The 27,232-nt window shown below is 42.8% G+C and overlaps 1 protein-coding gene across 1 annotated transcript in view; it reads left to right on the forward strand.

The window, feature by feature from the left end:
• The window catches only part of LOC139166225 (glycerophosphodiester phosphodiesterase domain-containing protein 5-like), a 126,549-nt gene that overhangs the window by 90,263 nt on the left and 9,054 nt on the right, over positions 1–27,232 (forward strand). Inside the window, 7 exon segments of the mRNA XM_070749501.1 lie at positions 271–416; positions 6,231–6,313; positions 8,109–8,259; positions 9,395–9,613; positions 10,818–10,975; positions 13,365–13,512; positions 21,128–21,210. Of these exon segments, the coding sequence (XP_070605602.1) occupies positions 271–416; positions 6,231–6,313; positions 8,109–8,259; positions 9,395–9,613; positions 10,818–10,975; positions 13,365–13,512; positions 21,128–21,210 (988 nt within the window).

The raw sequence follows: 27,232 nt of genomic DNA on the forward strand, positions 1-27,232 counted from the left end.
TGAACACAAGAACAAGGAGGAGGAATCTGAGGTTAGTTGGGGGAAAGGTCAGAAGCCACGGGAGAAAATATTATTTGACTGAAAGAGTAGTAGATCCTTAGAACAAACTTCCAGCAGACGTGGTAGATAAATCCACAGTCACTGAATTTAAACATGCCTGGGATAAACATAGATCGATCCTAAGATAAAACACAGGAAATAGTACAAGGGCAGACTAGATTCCACCTCTATTCCAAATCGATTGACCTCTCCCTTGTTTCTTCCCTTCAGCTTCCCAGCTGCTGATGCTTGGGACCTATTTTGCAGTTGTCCTTGGACTGTACCTGGTGCCCCTCACCTTCTCCTCCCCATGCATCATGGAAAGGAAGGACCTGGGGCCCAAGCCTGCCATCCTTGGACACCGCGGAGCCCCCATGGTAGGTAGGCCTCTTTTTCATTCCGTTCACACACAATACACACAGGGGGCTGGGCTGCTGTCGGTGCAGGCCACTCTATAAAGTGGCAGTAAAATCGAGGATGCTTGTACAGCGCGTGTGATCGGCGGGCGCAGTGAAAATCACCAAAATTCAATTCAATTCAATTTATCACCAAAATCTCACCTGGGCATGCGCGTCCAGGCAGGAAATTCAGCTTTGGCCAAATCTCGTACGAGAACGCTCACCCGCATGAGATTTTGGTGATTTTCACCGTTTCTTTGCTTCTGCACATGCGCAGACGCAAGGAAATTGGCTGAAATCACCAAAATCTCATGCACAAGAGCATCCTCGTGTGCAATTTGGCTTCTGCGCATGTACAGGAAGGCGAATCTTGCGCCCGGACTCACGCACCTCACGAGACGCTTGCGTGTGCTTCACCAGGAATGCACCGTTAGTGCCAGTGACGGCAGCCCTACACCGAATACACACATGTTCTGTTGGGCTCTCTGGTAGAATCCTCCCAAAAATGCACAGGTACAAATTTCAGACACGCACACGTTTGAAAATTCAAAACAATGTTCTTTATACCGAAAATGCAAATAAACGAAGCCCTCTTTTGGTATAGCCAAGAGCACTCGTCTCCAAACAAACTGGTAATTTGTACAAGTCCCTCATCAGTTCTGTGATACTTAGATTGCAGCTGTGAGGCAATTCACAGTCCTTTTTCTTTCACAAAGTGAAACACACTTTGCTCTGGTTTAGTTTCAAAGCGGGGAAAAATCAGCACACAAAGGTCGAAGTCAGCAAGGCAGGCACGAAACACAACGATCAGATAATCCTCCACAATGGCCAAACCCACAGGCTGCTCTTTATAGCAGCCTCACTAATGACCACAGCCCCACCCAACCACAGGTGGCCTCATTTTCTTTGATAATCATCTCTCAGTGGTTGCTGCCTATGCATCGCTCTCCGCATGCGTGGCTGTATCATTAACTCTTGTTCCGAATCCAAGGAGGAGCTAGATGAGTGATCTCCTTCTGAGCTGTCTGCCCCACTCTCCTCCTCCCTGTCACTCATGTCTTCTTGGTCAGAGGAGCCTTCATCAGCAGATTCCACCGGGGGCAAAACAGGCCTGCAGCATGTGGATGTCTCCCCCACATCCACAGTCCTTGGGGCAGGAGCAGGACCAGAGCTAACCACAACACACACATACATGCCATTTTAGGCACAGATTATTGAACACCATATTCAATCACATATTGTTTCATATTTTTTATTAGTTTATCAAAATACCAAATACAAAGGGGGGGGGAACAAAAAATATTTAAATTTAACAGCTGGATATTTAAATTTGACAGCTGGAGCGGGGCGGTTGTGCAGTGAGCCAGGACACATTAACTACGGTAGTTGATTGGTTGGTGAAGTCTGGTGTGAGGCAATCTGTGCCGTGATTGGTTGCTGTGGGTGTGGAGGGGAGTTTCCCTTTTCCCCCCGCCTTTTTCTTTGGGCATGCCCCGTAATTTACCTCATGATGTTTTTTCTGTGATGGTTTACCTCATGATGCTCCTTTTCCCCCCAGATAATCTGCTTACTGTATATAGGGAGATGTAAAATATAAAACTATGACTCTGTCTGGACATCTGTTCTGCAAAAGGCCAACTTTTTACTTCTACATGATAATATATACAGTGGTACCTCTACTTATGAACTTAATTATTTCCGTGACCAGGTTATTAATTAGAAAAGTTTGTAAGAAGAAGTAATTTTTCTCATAGGAATCAATGTAAAAGCAAATAATGCGTGTGATTGGGGAAACCACAGGGGGGAGGCCCTGTTTCCTCCCAGGAGATTCCTAGAGAGGCCCCACGGAGGCTTCTCCCTGCCCTTTCTGGCCTTCTTTCCCACGGAGGCTTCTCCCTGCCTTTTCCAGTTACAATTTCGGAGGCTGGGGTTTGTAAGTGGAAAATGGTTCTTGAGAAGAGGCAAACAAATCTTGAACCCCCTGTTCTTATCTAGAAAAGTCCGTAAGTAGAGGCCTTCTTAGGTAGAGGTACCGCTGTACTGGCAATTTCTGTAACAACACTCTCTAAATCAGCAAAACCCAAAGTTTCATCTCCCCCCCCCCCACCTCAAGTACCCAGTCTCCAAAGGTAGAAACAAAATGAATTGTATTTTTTTCCCCTTTAATCAAAGCAGTCGATTTGGCCATTTCTGCTAACTCCAATCATTGGTCCATTATGAGAATCAAAGCCGCCTTCCAATGTTTGTGCCTCAAATAATCTTGGCACTGTCAACATATTTAGCATCAAAGTTAGAATCCCCCCCACCCGGCTGCAAGCTTTTTGTCCATTAAGCCTAAAAGGAAAATATCTGGTTATTTTTCTTTACGTCCACTTTAAGAATCTCCTGTATTAAGATGTGAATCCCACTCCAGTGTTTCTTTGCTTTAGCCACATGTCCACCATCAGTGGTACAAAGTTCCTTCTTCTACAATTTACGTTTCCAATGTTCGATCCCATATTGACCGAAACGGGCTGCTGGTTATGCGGTTCGGTGTGCAGTCCCAGTAGAAAATTCTGGAATGCGCACATATCTGCGCATCCCGATGCATGCACGCGCACCCCGCATGAGATTTGGCTTCTACACTTGTGCAGAAACCGACATCTCGTGTGAAGACGCTCATGTGACCGAGATTTCGGCAATTTTCGCTGATTTTTTCTTCTGTGCTTGTGTGGAAGCAAAAATATTGGTAAAAATCATAAAAATTCACGTGATCAAAATTCAGACGCGTAGTTTTTAATTATTATTATTGTTGTTATTATTTTATTATTATTATTGTTGTTGTTATTAATTATTATTATTATTATTATTATTATTATTATTATTATTATTATTATTATTATTATTTAGATTTGTATGCCGCCCCTCTCCGAGGATTCGGAGTGGCTCACAACAAGAAAAAAATATTACAAATCCAATATTTAAAAAACAGTTTAAAACCATTAGCATAAAAACAATCATACATCTCATAAAGTGGAAATGGCACAGGGGAATCAGTTTCCCCATGCCTGACGACAGAGGTGGGTTTTCAGAGACTTACGAAAGGTGAGGGGGGGGGGCTCTTCTAATCTCTGGGGGGGGGAGTTGATTCCAGAGGGCCGGGGCCGCCACAGACGAGGCTCTTCCCCTGGGTCCAGCCAGACGACATTGTTTCGTCGCCGGGACCCGGAGAAGGCCAACTCTGTGGGACCTAACCAGTCGCTGGGATTCGTGCGGCAGAAGGTGTTGTGGGGTCATGTGACCCACCTTTTGGGGGCTCCTGCCACGGAAAGTCAACGGGAAAGCCAGATTCACTTAATAACTGTGCGACTGACTTAACGCCTGCAGTAAATTCACTTAACTGTGGCATGTCGTAAACAGGACAGGTGTGTCTTATTTTGATCACATGACCCCTGGGGATGCTGCAATGGTCATCAGGGAGAAAAAACTTTCATAAGTCCCTTTTTCTGGATGACTTCGAATGGTTACTAAACAGATAAACATAGAACCCTGGAAAAAGACCTCTTGGTCCATCTAGTCTGCCCTGATACTATTTCCTGTATTTTATCTTAGGATGGATCTATGTTTATCCCAGGCATGTTTAAATTCAGTTACTGTGGATTTACCATCCATGTCTGCTGGAAGTTTGTTCCAAGCATCTATGACTCTTTCAGTCAAATAATATTTTCTCACGTTGCTTCTGATCTTTCCCCCAACTAACCTCAGATTGTGCCCCTTTGTTCTTGTGCTCACTTTCCTATTAAAAACACTTCCCTCCTGAACCTTATTTAACCCTTTCACATATTTAAGTGTTTCGATCCTCTGCCCCCTTTTCCTTCTGTCCTCCAGACTCTACAGATGGAGTTCATGAAGTCTTTCCTGATACGTTTTATGCTTAAGACCTTCCACCATTCTTGTCGCCCGTCTTTGGACCCTTTCAATTTTATCCATCTCTTTTTGTAGGTGAGGTCTCCAGAACTGAACACAGTATTATTCCAAGTGGAGTCTCACCAGCGCTCTATACAGCGAGATCACAATCTTCCTCTTCCTACTTGTTACACCTCTAGCTATGCAGCCAAGCATCCTACTTGCTTTCCCTACCGCCTGACCGCACTGTTCACCCATTTTGAGACTGTCAGATAGTTGTTGTAAGTCGAGGACGACCTATAGTGGGCACTTCGAGAAATTGAAATAGAGCTTCCGTGATGGTGTGGGAGCTGATCGGAGGCTCAGAAACCAGCCCCCCTCTGTCTCCCCCCCAGTCTATAACTCATTTGCTTTGTTAGGTTTCCAATTAAGTGATGCAAATCTTGTCCTTTTGCAGGGAGCTTTTACGGCACACTGCAGATTTCAAAGGGCCCTTAAGTCTTTTCCCATTTTATTTCATTTATTAAATCCCCTTCCTTTTAATGGATCCAAAAAAACCAAAAAGCCACTTTTGCTGCTTAGGGCAAAGGAAAATTAATGCGGTGCTCAGCCTGCATTTAATTGACTGTAATCCTTCCAAATTTAGGAGATGCCTTTAGTTTTTTGTTTCATTTTGGCAATGAAAAAAATCCTAATTATTATTATTTTTTCTTACTACGGTTGGTATACAGAGGTACCTCTACTTAAGAACACCTACTTAAGAACTTTTCTAGATAAGAACCAAGGGGGTTCAAGTTTTTTTTGCCTCTTCTTAAGAACCATTTTCTACTTAAGAACCCAAGCCCGGAAAAATTTCCCAGGAAATTTGAGAGCGGCACAAAGGCCTGGCCAGTTTCCTGCCATTCCTCCTTTAATCCCGGCCATCTCGGGCTTTTCTGGGCTGCCAGAGGAGCCTTGCGGTGGCGCTTAAGGAGGCTTTGGCAGCCCAGAGCAAACAGAGCATTTTCCTTTCTCTGGGCACTTGGACAGGGAATAAACCTCTGCCAGCGCCCAGAGAAAAGAAACGCTCCCTTCGCTCTGGGCAGCGACTGTCCTCCTCTTCTTCCTCCTCCTCCTCCCACCCAAATTTTGAGCTTTTATTTTTTTCCTAATGGGTTTGCACACATTATTTGCTTTTACATTGATTCCTATGGGAAAAATTGCTTCTTCTTAAGAACGTGACTTCCTAAGAACCTGGTCACGGAACGAATTAAGTTCTTAATATACATACTACTACTACTGCTATTGCTACGAATAATAATAATAATAATAATAATAATAATAATAATAATAATAATAATAATATTTGTATGCCACCCCTCTCCAAAGACTCGGGGCAGCTCACAACAATAAAAACAGTACAAATCCAATAGTTAAAAGAATTCAAAACCCTTAATATAAAAGCAATCATACATCTCATACAAACCATGCATAAAACGGAACGGTCCAGGGGAATCAATTTTCCCATGCCTGACGACAGAGATGTGTTTTAAGGAGTTTGCGAAAGGCAAGGAGGGTGGGGGCAATCCTAATCTCCGGGGGGAGTTGATTCCAGAGGGCCGGGGCCACCACAGAGAAGGCTCTTCCCCTGGGTCCTGCCAGACGACAGGACCTGGAGAAGGCCAACTCTGTGGGACCTAATCGGTTGCTGGGATTCGTGCGGCAGAAGGCAGTCTCGGAGATTAATTTTGACTTTAGCTTTTCTGTGGAATTGGTGTTCCTGCCTTGGCGAGGCACACATATTTAAAACCTGTTTGGAAACCTGATGTTCATATTTTAGGTTTCCTGTTGGGAACTCTGTCCTACTGTAGCTCCTGGTGCATAGCAGTAAAACAAAATATAATTTATTCTTTCTCTTTTCCCCTCCAGTTAGCACCTGAAAACACTCTCATGTCCTTCCAGAAAGCAGTGGAGGAGAAGGTTTACGGTGTGCAGGCGGATGTGGTGATAAGGCAAGTGCTTATGCGCAAGATTTAAGGCTGGGGTCTCCAAATGTGGCCACTCGAAGGACTGTGGTCTTCAGCAGGGCTGAAGAATTCTGGGAGTTGAAGTCCACAAGTTATCAAGTTATCAACTCACCTCTGCCGTCAGGCATGGGGGAATTGAGACATTTCCCCCTGGCTTATATAGTTTTATGTATGGTATGCTTGCGTTGAATGGTTTTAAATTAATGGGCTTTTGGATACTTTTTAAATTTTATTTATTTATTTATTTGTTTATTTTATTTATTGGATTTGTATGCCGCCCCTCTCCGTAGACTCGGGGCGGCTAACAACAGTGGTAAAAACAACATGCGACAATCCAATACTAAAACAGCTAAAAACCCTTATTTTAAAAACCAATCATACATACAAACATACCATACATAAATTGTAAAGGCCTAGAAAGAGTATCTCAATTCCTCCATGCCTGACGACAGAGGTGGGTTTTAAGGAGCTTACAAAAGGCAAGAAGGGTGGGGGCTATTCTAATCTCTGGGGGGAGTTGGTTCCAGAGGGCCGGGGCTGCCACAGAGAAGGCTCTTCCCCTGGGTCCCGCCAGACGACATTGTTTAGTTGACAGGACCCAGAGAAGGCCAACTCTGTGGGACCTAACTGGTCGCTGGGATTCGTGTGGCAGAAGGCGGTCTTGGAGATATTCTGGTCCGATGCCATGAAGGGCTTTATAGGTCATAACCAACACTTTGAATTGTGACCGGAAAGTGATCGGCAACCAATGCAGACTGCGGAGTGTTGGTGTAACATGGGCATATTTGGAAAAGCCCATGATTGCTCTCGCAGCTGCATTCTGCACGATCTGAAGTTTCCGAACACTTTTCAAAGGTAGCCCCATATTAGATTTGTTTATTATGTATCATTTTATTATTGTTGTGAGCCTCCCCAAGTCTATGGAGAGGGGCGGCATACAAATCTAATAAATAATAATAATAATAACAACAACAATAATAATAATAATAATAATAATAATAATGGCAGTTAGTAACCCAGTTGTTAAGTGAATTTGGCTTCCCTATTTTTGGGTATACAATTTTGTATTGTTTTTTCCTTTACACACTTTAATACAATGCCAAATATCTTCTAATTCCAGTACAATGAAATGCAGTAGAATAGAATAGAACTCTGAATACCCTACGAAACTAGACTTACAATCCTGGGCCTAGAAAACTTAGAACTAAGACGCCTTAAACATGATCTAAGTATTGCCCACAAGATTATATGCTGCCATGTCCTGCCTGTCAACGACTACTTCAGCTTCAACCACAACAACAGAAGATCACATAAGATTCAAGCTCAATATTAACCGCTCCAAACTTGACTGTAAAAAATACGACTTTAGTAATAGAGTTGTTGAAGTGTGGAACTCATTACCGGACTCCGTAGTGTCATCCCCTAACCCCCAACACTTTACCCTTAGACTGTCCACGGTTGACCTCTCCAGATTCCTAAGAGGTCAGTAAGGGGCGTGCATAAGTGCACTAGAGTGCCTTCCGTCCCCTGTCCTGTTGTCTCTCCTATATCCCCTATATCTTCTCTTCTATCCCTATATCTTTCTTCTATTCTCTCATTGATTATTTTATCCTATACTCTCTCTTCTATTCTTTCTCTAATTCTATTTCCTCGAAGGTGTCCTTCATTGTATATTATTGTGTATTGGAAAAAATAAATAAATAAATAAAATAAATGGAGAGGAACTCTGGATCTGACTCAGCGGGCTAATTATTATATTCTTGTGTTTTTCTGTTCACAGTTACGACGGAGTGCCTTTCCTTATGCATGACAAGACATTGCGGAGAACGACCAACGTCGAGGACGTATTTCCCGAACTAGCTTACGAGCATTCCTCCATGTTCAACTGGACTGATTTGGAAAGACTAAATGCAGGCAAATCGTTCCTCAAGGTGTGTAAGTAAGTAGTAAATATTATGTCCAGTTGGTACTCCTCAAAATGTATTGGAGTTAGAGAAAGTTTGGAGGATCGCAACTGAGATGGTTGTGTCCGTGGCAAACAGCCCAAATTAAATAAAACCGCCAACAGTGTGAGGCAGCACCCATACAATACAGGAAGTCCTCAACTTAGGAGCACAATTGAGCCAAAGTTTATGTTGCTAAGTGTTCTGTCGGGCTCTCTGGTAGACTCCTCCCAGGTACAAATTTCAGACACACACACGTTTGAAAATTCAAAACAATGTTCTTTATACCGAAAATTCAAATAAACCAAGCCCTCTTTTTGTATAGCAAAGAGCACTGGTCTCCAAACAAACTGGTAATTTGTACAAGTCCCTTATTAGTTCAGAAATGGTCATAAGTGTGAAAAACGGTTGTAACTCATTTTTTTTTCAGTGGCGTACCTTCGAAGATCACTAAGCGAACTGTTGTAAGTCAAGAACTGCCTGTACTAGGTTGCATTAACAGCGGTAGAATCAAATTCACGCAAGGCAATACTACTACTTTATAAAGCCTTACTAAAACCATATATAATACTGGAAAGTGAACACAAGAACAAGGGGACACAATCTGAAGTTAGTTGGGGGAAAGATCAAAAGCAACGTGAGAAAATATTATTTCACTGAAAGAGTAGTAGATCCTTGGAACAAACTTCCAGCAGACGTGGTTGGTAAATCCACAGGAACTGAATGTAAACATGCCTGGGATAAACGTATATCCATCCTAAGATAAAATACAGAAAGTAGTATAAGGGAAAACTAGATGGATCATGAGGTCTTTTTCTGCCGTCAATCTTCTATGTTTCTAAGAAAGAAAGAAAGAGAAAAAGGCATTTTGAATTTCTTTGGGTTGCTGTTGATGTTGTTTTCCCTTTGAAAACTCCTCCAAGAAGCTACAGACAACTGAAGAAGCTTCTTGATGAGCAGGGAAAAGTTTTCAAAGAAAAGAAAAAAAAACCCCCAAGAAAGTCCAGTTGTCTTTTGGGGGGGGGGCACCTTTGGGACAAGCACAACCTCGCCAATTGTTCTCCTGATTTCTCGAAGCAACCCTGCCTTCTTCAAAGCGCAACATTCACAATTCTTCCCGCAGAATGACCCCTTCTGGACAGTCAACTCCCTTTCCCCATCTGACTTTGTCAAAGCCGCCAACCAGTCGGTCTGCAAACTGGCCGAGATGCTGGAGACCGTGAAGGACAACACCACCGTCCTCTTGAACCTTCAGGACTTGCCCGAAGATCACCCGTATTACACCACTTCGGTCAACGTCACCTTGGAAACCGTCCTCGCCTCGGGCATCCCTCAGCAGGCTGTGAGTTGCATTGGCACGTGTGTGGATAGCGCTTAGCATTAATGACATCACTTAGACGTATCGGGTTTTTTCAGTGCATAAAACGCACCTTATTCCTCCCTAAAAGAGGCTGATAATTTGGGTGTGTCTTATACTTTGACTGTAGCTTTCTTTTTACATCCCTAACTAGCTGCTAACGATCTTCCCAGCTCTTCCCTTGCAGGCTCTTTCATTGTTTCTCTCTGCAAAGAATGTTTTCTAAGCCCTAAGTGTTTGCAAGGTTTTCCCCCCCCATTCGTCTAACTTGCTCCAAATGTTTCTTTCCAGCACTAACCAGGTGCTAACGATGTTCCCAGCTCCTACAGCTTGCAAGCTCTTTCATTGTTTCTCTCTGCAAAGAATGTTTTCCAAGCCCTAAGTCTTTGCAGGGTTTTTCCATTGCTCTACTTGTTCAGACTGTTTCTTTCCAGGTGCTAATGATGTTCCCAGCTCTTACTGGCTTTGCAAGTTCATTCATTGTTACTCTCTCAGAATAAAGTTTTTTTAAAGCCCTAACCAAGGGCTAAAATAATGTGCTGAAGCTGACCAAAATATAAAATATAGGAGCCTGGGGGAGGTGTTTCAGTTCCCCCATGCCTTGCGATATAGGTGGGTCTTGAGTAATTTGCAAAAGACAAGGAGGGTGGGGGCTGTTCTAATCTCCGGGGGGAATTGATTCCAGAGGGCCGGGGCCGCCACAGAGAAGGCTCTTTCCCTGGGGCCCGCCAAATGACACTGTTTAGTTGACGGGACCCGGAGAAGGCCAACTCTGTGGGACCTTATCGGTCGCTGGGATTCGTGCCGTAGCAGGCGGTTCCGGAGGTACTCTGGCCCATTGCCATGTAGGGCTTTAAAGGTCATAACCAAAGGTCCCTCTTATTAGTACCCATCTCATCTATGTAAACTGTTATACAGTATCTATGTATACTATCAATACATATTTGACAAACAAATAAAGTTCCAACTGCCATGGGAAAAAAAATTGCTGGCTAGAGAATTCTGGCAGTTGAAGTCCACAAGTCTTAAAGTTGCCAAGTTTTGGGGACACCTGAGTTAAAGGCATTGGCATACGCTTGAATTGTTTTGGACTCAGGTGAGTTAGTGCAGCTGTAACTTCTCCAAAGCATCCGAAGTTGGTTCCCCTTTGAGGTTCTCAACCCCTCCTTCCTCCCGGATGCTCTCGCAGGTGATGTGGCTGCCCAGCCTGGACAGGCATCTGGTTCAAGAAATCGCCCCCGGATTCCAGCAGACCAGCGGCCAGAAGACAGACGCTCAGCGGCTAAGAGACCGAGGTTTCCAGAAGCTCAACCTGAGATACACCAAGGTCAACCGCGAGGATATCAGGTTCGGTTCTCAGCTGCTGATATTATTCACTTGTTGTGAGCCGCCCCGAGTCTTCGGAGAGGGGCGGCATACAAATCCAAATAATAAATAAATAAATAAATAAATAAATAAATAAATAAATAAATAAATAAATAAATAAATAAATAAATAAATAAATAAATAAATTATTATTATTATTATTATTATTATTATTATTTATTAGATTTGTATGCCGCCCCTCTCTGTAGACTCGGGGCGGCTCACAACAACAACAAAGACAATGTAAGAACAAATGTAATAACTTAAAAAACACTAAAAACCCCATTATTAAAAGCAAACATACACACAAACATACCATGTATAAACTGTATAAGCCTGGGGGAAATATCTCAGTTCCCCCATGCCTGATGGCACAGATGGGTCTTAAGAACATTACAAAAGGCAAGGAGGGTGGGGGAAGTTCTAATCTCCGGGGGAGCTGGTTCCAGAGGGTCGGAGCCGCCACAGAGAAGGCTCTTCTCCTGGGTCCCGCCAAACGATATTGCTTAGTCGACGGGAGCCGGAGAAGGCCAACTCTGTGGGACCTAACCGGTTGCTGGGATTCGTGCGGCAGAAGGTGGTCCCAGAGATATTCTGGTCCGATGCCATGAAGGGCTTTATAGATCATAATCAACACTTTGAATTGTGACCGGAAATTGATCGATATGGTCCTTCGACCTACTTTTCAGAGTCAGGACGGCAGTTCTGCATTGCAGAATAACAGATTTGAAAGGGACTTAGTATTATTATTTATTATTACTATTATTATTATTATTATTATTATTATTATTATTATTAATAATAATTAGATTTGTACGCCGCCCCTCTCCGAGTAGGTTACCTAGTCCAGGGGTCGGGGGCTTTGGAGAATAAATGGAATAAATGGAAGAGCCTTGGGACAGATCTTCAAGTATTGGAAGATGCTGTTGTATTACCCCTACTCTTTCTCTTAGTTGGATAAAACATACCTAGCTCCGTCCACTACGATCATACGATTGCCTGCAACCTCCCTATCTATCTATCTATCTATCTATCTATCTATCTATCTATCTATCTATCTATCTATCTATCTATCATCTATCCTACTCAAAAAAAATAAAGGGAACATTTAAAACAATACAATATAATTCCAAGTAAATCAAACTTCTGTGAAATCAAACTGTCCACTTAGGAAGCAAAACTGACTCACAATCAATTTCACCTGCTGTTGTGCACATTCAACTTTGTACAGAACAAAGTATTCAAAGAGAATATTTCATTCATTCAGATCTAGGATGTGTTATTGAGTGTTCCCTTTATTTTTTGAGCAGTCCTGTCTGTCTATCTACCTACCTACCTACCTACCTACCTACCTATCTCTCTCTCCATCCATCCATCCATCCATCCCTATCTATCTATCTATCTATCTATCTATCTATCTATCTATCTATCTATCTATCTATCTAATCTATCTATCTGACTTCTATGCCGTCATTCTCAACCAACTCAGGGCAGCATACAACATAACAAATGCAATACACAATATAATGTGTAGAAATCTAATTTTTTTCATACAAAACTAACAAATTTCTTTTAAAAAAAAACCCCATCCTATCCTGACACAGTCGTACACATTCATCTAATCCAGGCACTCACAGTATCGGCCGAGCCAATCTTACCACTCACAACCCCCACGCCCTCCAGCAGAGATAGGTCTTCAACAGCTTGCGAAAGACCAGGAGGGAGTGGGGCGGTATGTGTTTCCAGAGGGAGTTTGTTCCAAAGGGCTGGTGCTGCCACAAAGAAGGCTCTTCCCCTAGGCCCCCGCCAGATGACATTGTCTGGGCCGACGGGATCTGCAGAAGGCCGACTCTGTAGAACCTAACTGGCCGCTGGGATACAGGAGGCAGAAAATGGGTAATCTGGTCTTAAGCCATGTACAGTTTATAAGTCATGACCAACACTCGGCAACCAATGCAGCTCACGGAGTGATGGGGGCAGATTTTGAGAGCCCCACAATAGCTCACACGGCTGCATTTTGCACAATTTGCAGTCTCCGAACACTCTTCGACGGCAGCCCCAAGTAGAGAGCATTGCAGTAGTCAAACCTCAAGGTTACCCCCTTACCACCTTTGTTGCTCTTCTCTCGCACTCATTCTAGAATCTCATCATCTTTTCTATCGCTCGTGGTTAAGCAACTCCCTAGCAACTTAGAAAATCATAAAAAACACAAATATAAAAAACACTGAAACCTGGGGTAGCGGGAAAAGAAGTGGAATGAACAAACAAGGATAGTGGAAAAATCTGAAGTTTAACCCTACAGGTTCATAATCCACCAGCTTCTTCTTAAAACAGGCCCTTCCTTCTCTCTCTCCCTTCCATCCTCAAACAGGGAATATGCCAGTGCAAACCTGAGCATCAATTTGTACATCGTCAACGAACCCTGGTTGTATTCCGTTCTCTGGTGCATGGGGGTCGAGTCCATCACTTCCGACAACTCGCAAGTTCTACTTCGGCTGCCTTCCCCTCTCTGGCTGATGGTGAGTGGATTTATATATGATATATTCAGAATAGAGCCGGAAGGGACCGTGGAGGTCTTCCAGTCCAGCCCCCTCCCTAAGCAGGTTGATATTCCTGGAGGCGTCTGTAATATGGTAAATGATTTAGCTTTACTAGATAAATGGTCAAAGCAATGGAAACTGCAGTTTAATGTTTCCAAATGTAAAATAATGCACTTGGGGAAAAGGAATCCTCAATCTGAGTATTGCATTGGCAGTTCTGTCTTAGCAAAAACTTCAGAAGAGAAGGATTTAGGGGTGGTGATTTCTGACAGTCTCAAAATGGGTGAACAGTGCAGTCAGGCGGTAGGAAAAGCAAGTAGGATGCTTGGCTGCATAGCTAGAGGTATAACAAGCAGGAAGAGGAGATTATGATTTCGCTATATAGAATGCTGGTGAGACCATATTTGGAATACTGTGTTCAGTTCTGGAGACCTCACCTACAAAAAGATATTGACAAAATTGAACGGGTCCAAAGACGGGCTACAAGAATGGTGGAAGGTCTTAAGCATAAAACGTATCAGGAAAGACTTCATGAACTCAATCTGTATAGTCTGGAGGAGAGAAGGAAAAGGGAGGACATGATCGAAACATTTAAATATATTAAAGGGTTAAATAAGGTCCAGGAGGGAAGTGTTTTTAATAGGAAAGTGAACACAAGAACAAGGGGACACAATCTGAAGTTAGTTGGGAGAAAGATCAAAAGCAACATGAGAAAATATTATTTTACTGAAAGAGTAGTAGATCCTTGGAACAAACTTCCAGCAGACGTGGTTGATAAATCCACAGTAACTGAATCTGAACATGCCTGGGATAAACATAGACCCATCCTAAGATAAAATACAGAACATAGTATAAGGGCAGACTAGATGGACCAGGAGGTCTTTTTCTGCCGTCAGACTTCTATGTTTCTATGTTTCAATGAGACCTTACACTATTCCAGACAAATGGTCGTCCGATCTCTTCTTTAAAACCTCCAGGGATGGAGCACCCACAACTTCTGGTGGCAAGCCGTTCCACTGGTTAATTGTTCGCACTGTCAGGAAGTTTTAATTCCAGGTTGTTTCACTCCTTGATTAGTTTCCATCCATCCATTTCTTTTTTTAAATTTAAAATTTTTCCAATTTACATATCAATAAACATTCTTAACATTACTGTGTCATATGTTTCATACTGTTGTTTATATTTATTTATAATAATAATAATAACAGAGTTGAAAAGGACCTTGGAGGTCTTGTAGGGTCCAACCTTAGGCAGGAAACCCTACACTATTTCAGACAGATGGTTGTCCAATATTTTCTTAATAATGTCCAGTGTTGGAGCATTCACAACTTCTGGAGGCAAGCTGTTCCACTGATTAATTGTTTTACTATCAGGACAAATAGAACATTAGAAACATAGAAACATAGAAGTCTGACGGCAGAAAAAGACCTCATGGTCCATCTAGTCTGCCCTTATACTATTTTCTGTATTTTATCTTAGGATGGATATATGTTTATCCCAGGCATGTTTAAATTCAGTTACTGTGGATTTATCTACCACAACTGCTGGAAGTTTGTTCCAAGGATCTACTACTCTTTCAGTAAAATAATATTTTCTCATGTTGCTTTTGATCTTTCCCCCAACTAACTTCAGATTGTGTCCCCTTGTTCTTGTGTTCACTTTCCTATTAAAAACACTTCCCTCCTGGACCTTATTTAACCCTTTAATATATTTAAATGTTTCGATCATGTCCCCCCTTTTCCTTCTGTCCTCCAGACTATACAGATTGAGTTCATTAAGTCTTTCCTGATACGTTTTATGCTTAAGACCTTCCACCATTCTTGAAGCCCGTCTTTGGACCCGTTCAATTTTGTCAATATCTTTTTGTAGGTGAGGTCTCCAGAACTGAACACAGTATTCCAAATGTGGTCTCACCATCATTCTATATAGTGGGATCATAATCTCCCTCTTCCTGCTTGTTATACCTCTAGCTATGCAGCCAAGCATCCTACTTGCTTTCCCTACCGCCTGACTGCACTGTTCACCCATTTTGAGACTGTCAGAAATCACTACCCCTAAATCCTTTTCTTTTGAAGTATTTGCCAACACTGAACTGCCAATACAATACTCAGATTGAGGATTCCTTTTCCCCAAGTGCATTATTTTACATTTGGAAACATTAAACTGCAGTTTCCATTGCTTAGACCATTTATCTAGTAAAGCTAAATCATTTACCATATTACAGACGCCTCCAGGAATATCAACCCTATTGCACACTTTAGAGTCATCGGCAAATAGGCAAACTTTCCCTACCAAACCTTCCCCTATGTCACTCACAAATATATTAAAAAGAATAGGACCCAGAACAGATCCTTGTGGCACACCGCTTGTAACCTGACTCTGCTCAGAATACTCGCCATTAACAATAACTCTCTGATGTCTACGCTTCAGCCAGCTGAAAATCCATTGAACTATCCAGGGATTAAGTCCAATCTTCACTAATTTATCTATCAGCTCTTTATGTGGAACCGTATCAAAGGCTTTGCTGAAGTCCAGGTAGGCAATATCCACGGCACCACCTTCATCCAACACCTTTGTGACATAGTCAAAGAAATCAATGAGATTAGTCTGACATGATTTGCCTTCAGTAAAGCCATGCTGATTTGGGTCTAATAAGTTATTGTTTTTTAGGTGCTGATTTATCCTCTTTTTGAGTAGAGTCTCCATCATTTTAACTACAACTGATGTCAAGCTAACTGGCCTGTAGTTACCAGCTTCTTCTCTACTGCCCTTCTTGTGAATAGGCACAATACTGGCCATTCTCCAATCCTCAGGAACTTCTCCTGTTAACAAGGATTGGTTAAACAAATCAGTCAGGGGGGTAGCAATGACAGATCTGAGTTCTTTAAGAACTCTGGGGTGGATGCCATCTGGACCCATTGCCTTATTTATCTTTAATCGTTCAAGTTCTTCTAAGACATCGGCTTCTAAGATCACTGGAGCTGAATCCGTACAGCTGGAAGCAATGCTATATCCCTCTATAGTATTATTTTGTAAGGTGTCTTTTGAGAAAACTGAACAGAAGTAGCTATTGAAATGGTCAGCGATCTCCTTATTCCCATTAATGCATGTATTATTCCCGGTACTAAGCTTCGTGATGCCGCAGTTTTTCTTCTTCTTATCATTAATATATCTGAAGAAGGTTTTATCCCCCTTCTTTACAGATTTGGCAATTTCTTCCTCTTTTGAGGCTTTAGCAGCATATATTATCTGTTTCGCCTCCTTCTGTCTCATTTTATATACCTCCCTATCAGCTATACTTCCAGACTCTTTATACCTCCTATAGGCAGCCTTTTTTTCATTGACTATAGCCCTTACATCATTGCTAAACCATAGCGGTTTCTTCTTCCTTTTACCTTTAGTTATTTGTCTTACATACAGTCCAGTGGCTTTTAAGATGGCCTTTTTTAATACAGTCCACTGGATGCTCGCTCCTGCCATTTTATCCCTCCCCTTTAATTCATTATCTAAATATTCTCCCATTGCATTAAAATTTGTTTTTCTGAAATCCAATACTTTGGTTGCATTATAGGATTGCTCACAATGAGATTTTACATCAAACCACAAACATAGATGGTCACTGCAACCTAAATTTTCTCCCACCTTGACATCTGAAACCCAATTCCCATTCGTAAAAACTAAATCTAGAATATTCTCCCCTCTAGTTGGTGTCTTAACCAGCTGTGCCAGAGCTGCTCCTGTAAAGGCCTCTACTATATTCTTACTTTTGCATGTAAGGGCACTGGGGATATTCCAGTCAACATCAGGCATGTTGAAATCACCCATAACCACAATATCTCCCTTTACTGCCATTTGGGTAATTTCATCCACCATCTTGTTGTCATATTCCTCGGATTGCCCTGGAGGCCTATAGATCACCCCAATTCTAATGACAGAACCTTCTTTATTTTGCATGCAAATCCAGAGAGTCTCTAGATCTTGACACGTATTTTGAATTACTGTTGTTTTTAGACTTTCTTTAATATAAATGGCTACTCCACCTCCCCTTCTCTCTATTCTATCCTTCCTATACAGTGTATATCCTGGTATGGATATTTCCCATTCATTAGAATCCTTAAACCATGTCTCAGTTATGGCAACCAGGTCCAAATTATCTCTAGATATTATGGCCATTAATTCACAGAGCTTGTTGCTCAAGCTTCGAGCATTTGTGCACATTACCCGAAGAACATTATTTTCGTTATTAGTTTGCCCCTTATCATCAACAACTACATCTATATTATTTGCAGCTCCCTTTTCATAAGCTTCCAAAAACTGCTTTATCCTCATTGGTCGGGGACAGAAATCACCCACATCAGTTACATCTCTGTCCCCTTTACCTAGTTTAAATGCCTGTCCAAAAAAGTTCTGAATTCCTCACCGAGCACCTGGGTACCTCTGTATGATGGATGCAAACCATCCCTCTTAAACAACTCCCTATTAGACCACCTACTGACATCATGACTTACATAGCCAAAACCTTCAGCTTTACACCACTGCCTTAACCACACATTAAACTCTCTGATACACGTTGTTTTATCCTCTTGGCCACAAACCGGTAACACCTCTGAGAAAGTCACTGAATCAGTTATTTTACCCAGCTCCACACTTAGACATTGAAAATCTCTTTTTACTACATTAACATTTCTCTGGGACAAATCATTTGTGCCAAGATGCACCACCACATCAACGTTATTACCTTTACTCACAGTCTTAACAATGTTTGTAATCCGCCTCCTGTCCCTGCTGGCAGTGGCCCCTGGGAGACACCTCAGCACCTTAACCACATCCTTGCTCTGTCCCAAATCAACACCTCTAACGGTCGAATCACCCACAAGAAAATGTGTCCTCTTTTTATTTCTACTAACTGTACTTGATGGTTTGGTGACATTTACGACAACTTCCCCTTTGAACATCCCCTCATTCTCTGCCTGAGGGACCTTGCTAATATCTCCAACATCCTTACTATTTAAATCCGCAAGAACACTATAGGAATTCGATACAGAGAGACCAAAATTGCTATGTTTTTGCTCAACTGCACGCAATCTTCCTGAACCGACAGTTGTCCACACAGCCCTCCTCCTCGGGGGGCGCTGTGGAAGTGGAGGCTGGACACATGGCTTCATTACAGCACGTATATTGTTATAATTGTTCTATGCAACTTTATTTCTCTGTTCTAACCAATTATCCCACTTATTCCACACCTCATAAAATTCTGTTTCTTCCTTGCCTTTCATTTCTTTTTATTTATTTTTTATTAAAACTTTATTAATTTTTCATAAAAAATCACACACAAACATACATTGCATATACAATTCCTGCTTCCATCCATTGCTTCTTGTTCTGCCTTCTGGTGCTTTGGAAAATAAGTTGACTCACTCGCTTCAATTTCAATTGAAATCTGAGGATTTCAAGGCTGAAAACTCCTGGTTTTTAGCAGCTTAAAGAGGAACTTCCTGCTCTACTTATCAATGTTTTGGGATGGAGCGCCCTCTGCTGGCTACTGACTGCTCTGTAGCCACATCTGGATTTCTGGCAGTTTTAGCCTTTCTCCAGAAGTTGTGGATGCTCCAGAAGTTGTGGATGCTGGAGTTTTTAAAGAAGAAATTGGACAACCATTGGTCTGAAATGGTAGAGGCAGTAATGGGATGCTGCCCCCACTGGGGGTGCCGGGGGGTGTCACAGTGGGGGTAGTAAATTTATGCACTGTTTATTGAATAGTTAATAGGGGTTTTTTTGTTGTCCTTCCCTCTCTAGTACCTTAATATGATCCTTACCCTGTTTTCCCGATAGTAAGACACCCCCGATTGTAAGACGTATCGGGGGTTTCAGGGGGGTCGGCTAATATAAGCCATACCCCGAAAGTAAGACATATGTCTTACTTTCGGGGAAACACGGGGGTATTGCCGCCTCCCTCTCATCTAGCTGCGCGCCGCTTCCTGCCTACGTCCGCACCGTCCCCCTCTCCATACGTCGCCACGTCTGCCACCTCCCTCTGATCTTAATGAGCGCCGCCTCCTGCCCACTTCCGCGCCGCCCCCCCTCCCTACGTCACTGCGTCTAAATGTTAATTTTATGGTTAAAACAAAAAATTCGACAATTTTTTTCCAATATAAGACATACCCCGAAAGTATAGTGGGGCTTTTGGGGATAAAAAGAAAGTAAGACACTGTCTTACTTTCGGGGAAACACGGTACTTACTTTTAAAATCGGAAATGATTCAATAGTATGTTTTTACCCATCAACGTTTTAATCATTTTAATCGTTATCTAGAACTGAACTTTTATAGCAGGTTTAAAAAATTGAGCTACTTGCCTAATCCTTAAGACCCACCTTTGCCGTCAGGCATGGGGGAACTAAAACACCTCCCCCTTGCCCATGTTGATTTGTTGATTGATTGACTGTGTGCCTGTTTTTTATATATATACTGTTTTATGAGATTATTAATTTTAAATTGTAACTAGATGGGTGGGCATTGGATTTGGTATTATGTACTGTGCTGTTTTTATTAGTATTGTTGTGAGCCGCCCCGAGTTTGCGGAGAGGGGCGGCATATAAATCCAATAAACCTAAACCTAAACCTGTTATCATACTGAACCTTGTGGGTTCAGTACAAAACCTTCAAATGTGACTGTGCTCCTCAACAAGTAATGCTGCCTATCATTTGTCCTTTTTGTGGCTATTACCGAGTCTTCGGAGAGAGGCGGCATACAAATCTAATAAATAATAATAATAATAATAATATTCAAATAATGGGATTTAAATCAACTGAAAAAGAGTCCAAGCACCTATTTGAAAACTTATCATGGTTGGTAAGCCACTCCCACCCAGTCACATGACCTTTAAGCCACATAATTGTCACATGATTGTCAAGCTACTCCCACCTGGTCACTTGGCCAGCAAGCCACTCCTACTCAGTCACATGACTACCAAGCCACACCCACAAAATAAGCCATGCCTACAATGTGGCAGTAAAAATTTTGGCAGCCCATCACTGGGTAGAGGGTGTCCTGCCTGAGGCAGGGGGTCAGATTAGAAGACCTCCATGGTCCCTTCCAACTCTGTCCTCTGTAAATGAATAAACTTAAACCGCTAGAACGGGATTTGTTAGGTCAGGGTGGAGAAAGATGGCCTCTTTATGACCCGTGGACTTCAACTCCCAGAATCCCTAAACCAGCAAAGGGGAACTATGACCCTTTCATCACTTGGGGACTTCAACTCCTAGAATTCTTAAAGTCTGAAAAGTTTTAGCTTGCTTGTGAGTGTCTCTTACAGATTTATTATGTTTGTCCGTGTCTTTAAAACTTGGCCACTTTAAGATGGGTGGACTTCAACTCCCAGAATTCCCCTGCCAGTATGGCTGCCTAAGGAATTCTAGGATTTGAAATATTGGCTAGGGGATTATGGGAGTTGAAGTCCACATATCCTAAGCGGAAAAGGCCTCGGCATTAATGGTTAAACCTGACAATTCTCTGCTCACATTCCCCCATGTGATTGGGTTAAAAAAGGAAAACCCACTTTTAATTTTTGTTAATTTATTTTACTTGTTTTTCAGCCTCCAGATGAATACCGTCTAATCTGGATAATGGCCGACGTTGTTTCCTTTGTCATAATTGTAGGGATTTTCATCTTCCAGAAGTAAGTAGCGCCTACTGATGACTTTGCAATATTATTAAAGTTTTCCCAGCGACGTCTGGAGCCCCTTTGAGTGGTGGTAGCAAAATTCTTCATTACCTATTTCAATCGGGGAGTAGAAAGAGAGGCCAAACGTCCACCCAGCTGGTCAGTTCACAGCTGCGCAAGGATTTAGCAGTTCCAGGGCATAAATAAATTGTAAAGTATTACAAATTGTGGGGTGCTTGGTTGTCTCCAAGCGTGGCTGTTTTCTTGCAGACATTTTATCACCCAACTAGGTAACAACATCAGCATAGAAGGGAGTGGACGTTGCTCTCTGCTTATGTACAAGTGGCTTATCCTATTAATGTTGATGGGAGCATTCTTGTTCCTGGTTGTAGTGCTTCTATATAAGTCGTTCCTATATAAACAGAGAACACACCCCACCCACTTATAACGCTGATGAGATTACATACTTGAGTAATAAAACGTTTGCAAGGTAACAACCCCCAGAGACCACCAAGGACCCCTCAATTCAACCCTGAGCTACAAATATTGGGACTTTTTTCCTTTTCTGTCCTGCTTCCAAGGTCCAGATGCCTTAAAGTTACATTTTCTCCTTTTCCCCAAGTTGCTGAAAAGCTTACGGTTCTCCTAATTTCTTGACCTCATTGTACAAAATGCAACTTTAAAAAAAGAAATACACAACTTGGAGAAAAGATGTTGAAGAGCGAGTGGAGGGGAAAATAAACTTTCAGACAGTTTTAAAGAGAGGACACCGCAAATGGTTGGAAAAGCAGAATAAATCCATAGCTTCAATGTTGGGTAAATAAACATAAAAACAGAAGAAGTTAAGAAGAGCCCTGCTGAATCAGGCCAAAGCCCATCGAGTCCAGCATTCTGTGTCACACAGTGGTCCACCCATTGTCCATGGGGATCTTGAGCAGAAAGAGAAGGCAAAACCCTCCCTTTCCCTTGACCCAAGGAGACCCTGCCTGCCTCAACCAACATAGAGGCGGCACTTGGACATCCGTTTCAATAACGAAAGTTCAGGAGCTTGCAGATAAAATATCAGCAAGCTCCTGAACTTTGGGATAAAACTCTCATTCCTTTTTAAAAGTAGTTTATCAAGAGAGTCATCATGGCTGGTTGGAGAATTCTGAGAGTTGAAATCCACCCATCTTAAAAGTTGCCAAGGTTGAAAAAAAAAGTTTAATTAAAAGGGAATTGATACAGGAGAAAAGCAATTATCCCGATTGTTTTTCAATCAAACTTAAAATAACTTTGTCCTCATCTTGCAGGGAAGGAATATCAAAATTTCGAAACACGTGATTTCGATGGCTTCTTGATCTTTAATTAATTAAATGTGTTTATTTATTCTGGGCGTATGCCCCTCGACTGCCAGCAACTCTGGGCGGTTTACAAATGGTTTAAATCATTGAAAGCCAAGGGAACCACCAAAAAATATTCTGAATATTTGTAATTCAGGGTTGAACTGTGGGGTCCTTGGTGCTCTCTGAGCTTGGTGGGTTTCTTGCAGATGTTTCGTGACCCAACTAGGGAACATCATCAGTGCTTGAAGAGAGCAGAGTTTACTTTGTTGCAAGCAGCACTGATGATAATAATAATAATAATATTCAAAGGTCACAATTCAAAGTGTTGGTTATGACCTATAATGCCCTTCATGGCATCGGACAAGAATATCTCCGGAACCGCCTTCTGCCGCATGAATCCCAGCGACCGATTAGGTTCCACAGAGTTGGCCTCCTCCGGGTCCCGTCATCTAAACAATGTTGTCAGGCGGGTCCCAGGGGAAGAGCCTTCTCTGTGGCGGCCTCGACTCTCTGGAACCAGCTCCCCCCGGAGATTAGAACTGCCCCCACCCTCCTTGCCTTCCGTAAACTTAAAACTCACCTCTGCCGTCAGGCATGGGGGAATTGAGGCATCCCCCCCTCTCCCTCGGGCCTATATAATTTATGTATGGTATCTCTGTGTGTATGTCTGGTTTAATAATGGGGTTTTAAAATGTTTTTTAAATTTATTAAATTTGTTGTGGATTGTTCTATTGTATGTTGTGAGCTACCCCGAGTCTACAGAGAGGGGCGGCATACAAATCTAATAAATAAATAAATAAATAAATAAATAAATGATTGATAGATAGATAGATAGATAGATAGATAGATAGATAGATAGATAGATAGATAGATAGATAGATAGATAGATTTGTATGCCGTCCCTCTCCGAAGACTCGGGGTGGCTCACAACAATAATAAAGACAATATAACAGTGAACAAATCTAATATTAAAAGAAAAAGATATATAAACCCCAGCAATTAAAACCATACAGCACATACATACCAAACATAAAATATAAAAGCCGGGGGGAGGATGTCTTAATTCCCCCATGCCTGGCGATATAGTTGGGTCTTGAGTAATTTGCCAAACACAAGGAGGGTGGGGGCCGTTCTAATCTCCGGGGGGAGTTGATTCCAGAGGGCCGGGGCCGCCACAGACAAGGCTCTTCCCTTGGGGCCTGCCAAACGACATTGTTTGGTCGACGGGACCCGGAGAAGGCCAACTCTGTGGGACCTTATCGGCCGCTGGGATTCGTGCGGTAGAAGGCGGTTCTGGAGATATTCTGGTCCGATGCCATGTAGGGCTTTAAAGGTCATGACCAACACTTTGAATTGTGACCGGAAACTGATCGGCAGCCAGTGAAGGCCACGGAGTGTTGTAGAAACGTGGCCGAATCTGGGAAGCCCCACGATGGCTCTCACGGCCGCGTTCTGCACGATCTGGAGTTTCCGAACCCTTTTCAAAGGTCTCCCCTTTGTTACTTATTTGGGTTGTGAAAGTTCTGCAGGAAAAAAACCCAGGCCCAGAGAGCATCAAAGACCCCACAACATATTTTTCATTTACATATTTTTATTCGTGGCAGAAGTAGCCGATTCCAATGGGAATAAAAGGAAGAAGGGGGGGGGGAAGAATTTTGGATCACCCTCTCCAAAGTTTTGGGGTGTCTTGAAAATGCCAGTGGGGTGGGGTGGGGGGCTATTGGGATTTCTGTGTGATTTTCCGACTGCTGTGACATTTCTCCGCATGTCCCTTCCTCTTTCTTCTTCCTCCTCTTTCCGCTGCTGCATTCTGGCATCTTTACAGCTATCACTTAATCAGGTAATTGTTGGGACCTCTCCCCTCATTTCACCTTTCATCTCTAGTTTTGGGTTGTTTTTCCCCCCCTTCCCTCCTTTTAACTCCCCTGTGAGCGTTGCAGGAAATAGGGCGGGGAAAGCAAGGAAGCGTGGCCAATACAGTAGTACCTCTAGATACGAGCTGCTCCACATGCGAGTATTTCAAGATACGAGCCAGGAGGGGAGAGACATTTCTGTTCAAGTTCCGAGCTCAAATTCGGGATACGAGCCGAGCGTCCACTAGGTGGCGCAAGAATCCTTGCTTCTGGTTATCTCGGAGGGGAAAAACAAAGTCTAAAGCCATTTGTTCCAGATACGAGTTGTTCGACATACAAGCTCCCTTTTGGAACGAATTATGCTCGTATCTAGGGGTACTACTGTATATTGCATCAAGATTTGCGTTTTCTGCACACAGCGGAATAGAATGGGAATAGCATTAGCATTTAGACTTATATACCGCTTCACAGGGCTTTATAGCCCCCCCCTAAGTGGTTTTGCAAAGAATCAGCCTCTTGCCCCCAACAGTCTGGGTCCTCATTTTACTGACCTTGGAAGGATGGACGGCTGAGTCAACTTTGAACCTACTGAGGTTCGATCTCCCCAACTGCTGGCAGCCGGTGATCAGCGGAAGTACCGTGTTTCCCCAAGAATAAGACACTGTCTTATATTAATTTTTGCTCCAAAAGTTGTGCTACGTCTTATTTTCGGGGGGGTGCCTTATATTTCTCAAATAAGACAAATTCGCAGGCAGAAAAGCTGACACCCCCAAAGAAAGTGTACCGTATGGTACACTGATTACGGTACGGTACCTGTCAGTATGGCACCCACACACACAAACGACGGCACTTATATGGTACAACAGTATACTCCCGCTATTGCAGCTTCCGGCCACCAGAGGAGCTACAGTCTACGCACTGTAGTGGAGACTGTAATGGCGGTGAGACAGCAGCAGACTGTGTCTGCTGTACTGGACGGTACAAAGCGATGGAAGGGGCCAGCAGGGGACGCCACATTATTACGGTACCGCTATGAACAGCTTTGAATGGTACCGTATGTTTTTCCACCGTACCGTATGTAAACTTGACTACGCCTTATTTTCGGGGGGTGCCTTATATTAGCAAATTCTGCAAAACCTCTGACATGCCTTACTTTTGGGGTACGTCTTATTTTCGGGAAAACAGGGTAGCTTACAGTACTGCACTCTAACCACTGCACCACCGAGACTCTAGAACAGAATCTCTGCTTTAGTCCATCTCACCCAGTTTTTTTAGAGCTGCTGCCCTCCAGTTAGGTTGGACACCAAGCCCCATCATTCCCACCAGCTCAGCACCGCTAGCATCTGCTTGCTGCCGCAGATATTTATTGGGAGGCTTGGAAGCAAATCTCTATACAGTGGTTCCCAACCTTTCTAATGCCGCAACCCCTTAATACACTTCCTTGTGTTGTGGTGACCCCCAACCATAAGTCAAGCGTCAATTCTCCCAACAGAGCTTTAAGCTGATTGGCAGGAAGGTCAGAGGGACACCCCCACTGTAAATGCCTGATTAGGCGGTGTTAAAAAAATGTTAAGGTTGCAAAGGTTAAAAAAAATTCTGCTTGCAAAGAGCTAATTCTGGAAGCAGGGGGCAAACCCTAACCCTCTATTTCCTAGGACAGCTTCAATCTTGATGCTGCAAAGGTTCTCACAGACATGACGTGAAAACCTGGACCACAATGTGGTTTCTCCTGGATTTATCCTGTGGGGTTGATGATCCCTCAGCTTTCATTCTAGATTTGCCAAGATGTGAAACTCCAGCCAGAAAGGAAAAAAGGCAATTGACTGAATGTGTGTTCGATTTCATTTTGCTCTGGACAATTAATTTCATTGTTTAAAATTTGATTATTTTATTTATAGCTGGCCTTCATTATTTTTGCAAAGAACTCAAGGCAGCAACCATATTATTTATTATTATTAATTATTAATCATTGGACTTGTATGCCGCTCCTCTCCATGGACTTGGGGCGGCTCACAATACAAGGTGCCTATCCAAGACGCTTGTTCTTCCTGGTTTCTTTGCAACAACAGCCCTGTGAGGGAGGTTGGACTGAGAGAGAGACATGGGGGGGGGGACTGCCCCAAAATCACTAGCTGACTTTCACCCTGAAGGCGGGACTAGAACTCACTTTCTCCTGGTGATTTGCCCAAAATCACCCAGCAGGCTTTCATGGCTAAGGCGGGACTAGAACTCCTAGTGATTTGTCCCAAAGTGACCCAGTCATTTTTTTTTAATGGCTAAGGCAGGGCTAGAACCAGGCGAGGGTTCCACTTAGCGGCCGTTACCGGTATGCCCTCCAGGATTGTCATGGATGTCGGCGTGAGATTTCACTTCTGCGCATGAGCAACCAAAATCTCACGCGAGGATGCCCTCGCGCATGAGGTTTTGCCGATTTTCAGTGATTTCTTTGCTTCTGCACATGTGCAGTTGCTAAGAGCCCAAATTTATTATTATTATTATTATTATTATTATTATTATTATTATTATTATTATTATTATTATTATTATTACAACAGTAATAAAAACAGTATAACAATGGGACAAATCTAATAATAAAAATATATAAATATATAAAAACCCCAACAATTTAAAAACCATACAGCACATACATACCAAACATAAAATATAAGAAAGCCTGGGGGAGATGTCTTAATTCCCCCATGCCTGGCAATATAGGTGGGTCTTGAGTAACTTGCGAAAGACAAGGAGGGTGGGGGCTGTTCTAATCTCCGGGGGAGTTGATTCCAGAGGGCCGGGGCCGCCACAGAGAAGGCTCTTCCCCCGGGGCCCACCAAACGACATTGTTTAGTCGACGGGACC

The sequence above is a fragment of the Erythrolamprus reginae genome, chromosome 4 (assembly GCF_031021105.1).
Source record: "Erythrolamprus reginae isolate rEryReg1 chromosome 4, rEryReg1.hap1, whole genome shotgun sequence".
NCBI lineage: Eukaryota > Metazoa > Chordata > Lepidosauria > Squamata > Dipsadidae > Erythrolamprus > Erythrolamprus reginae.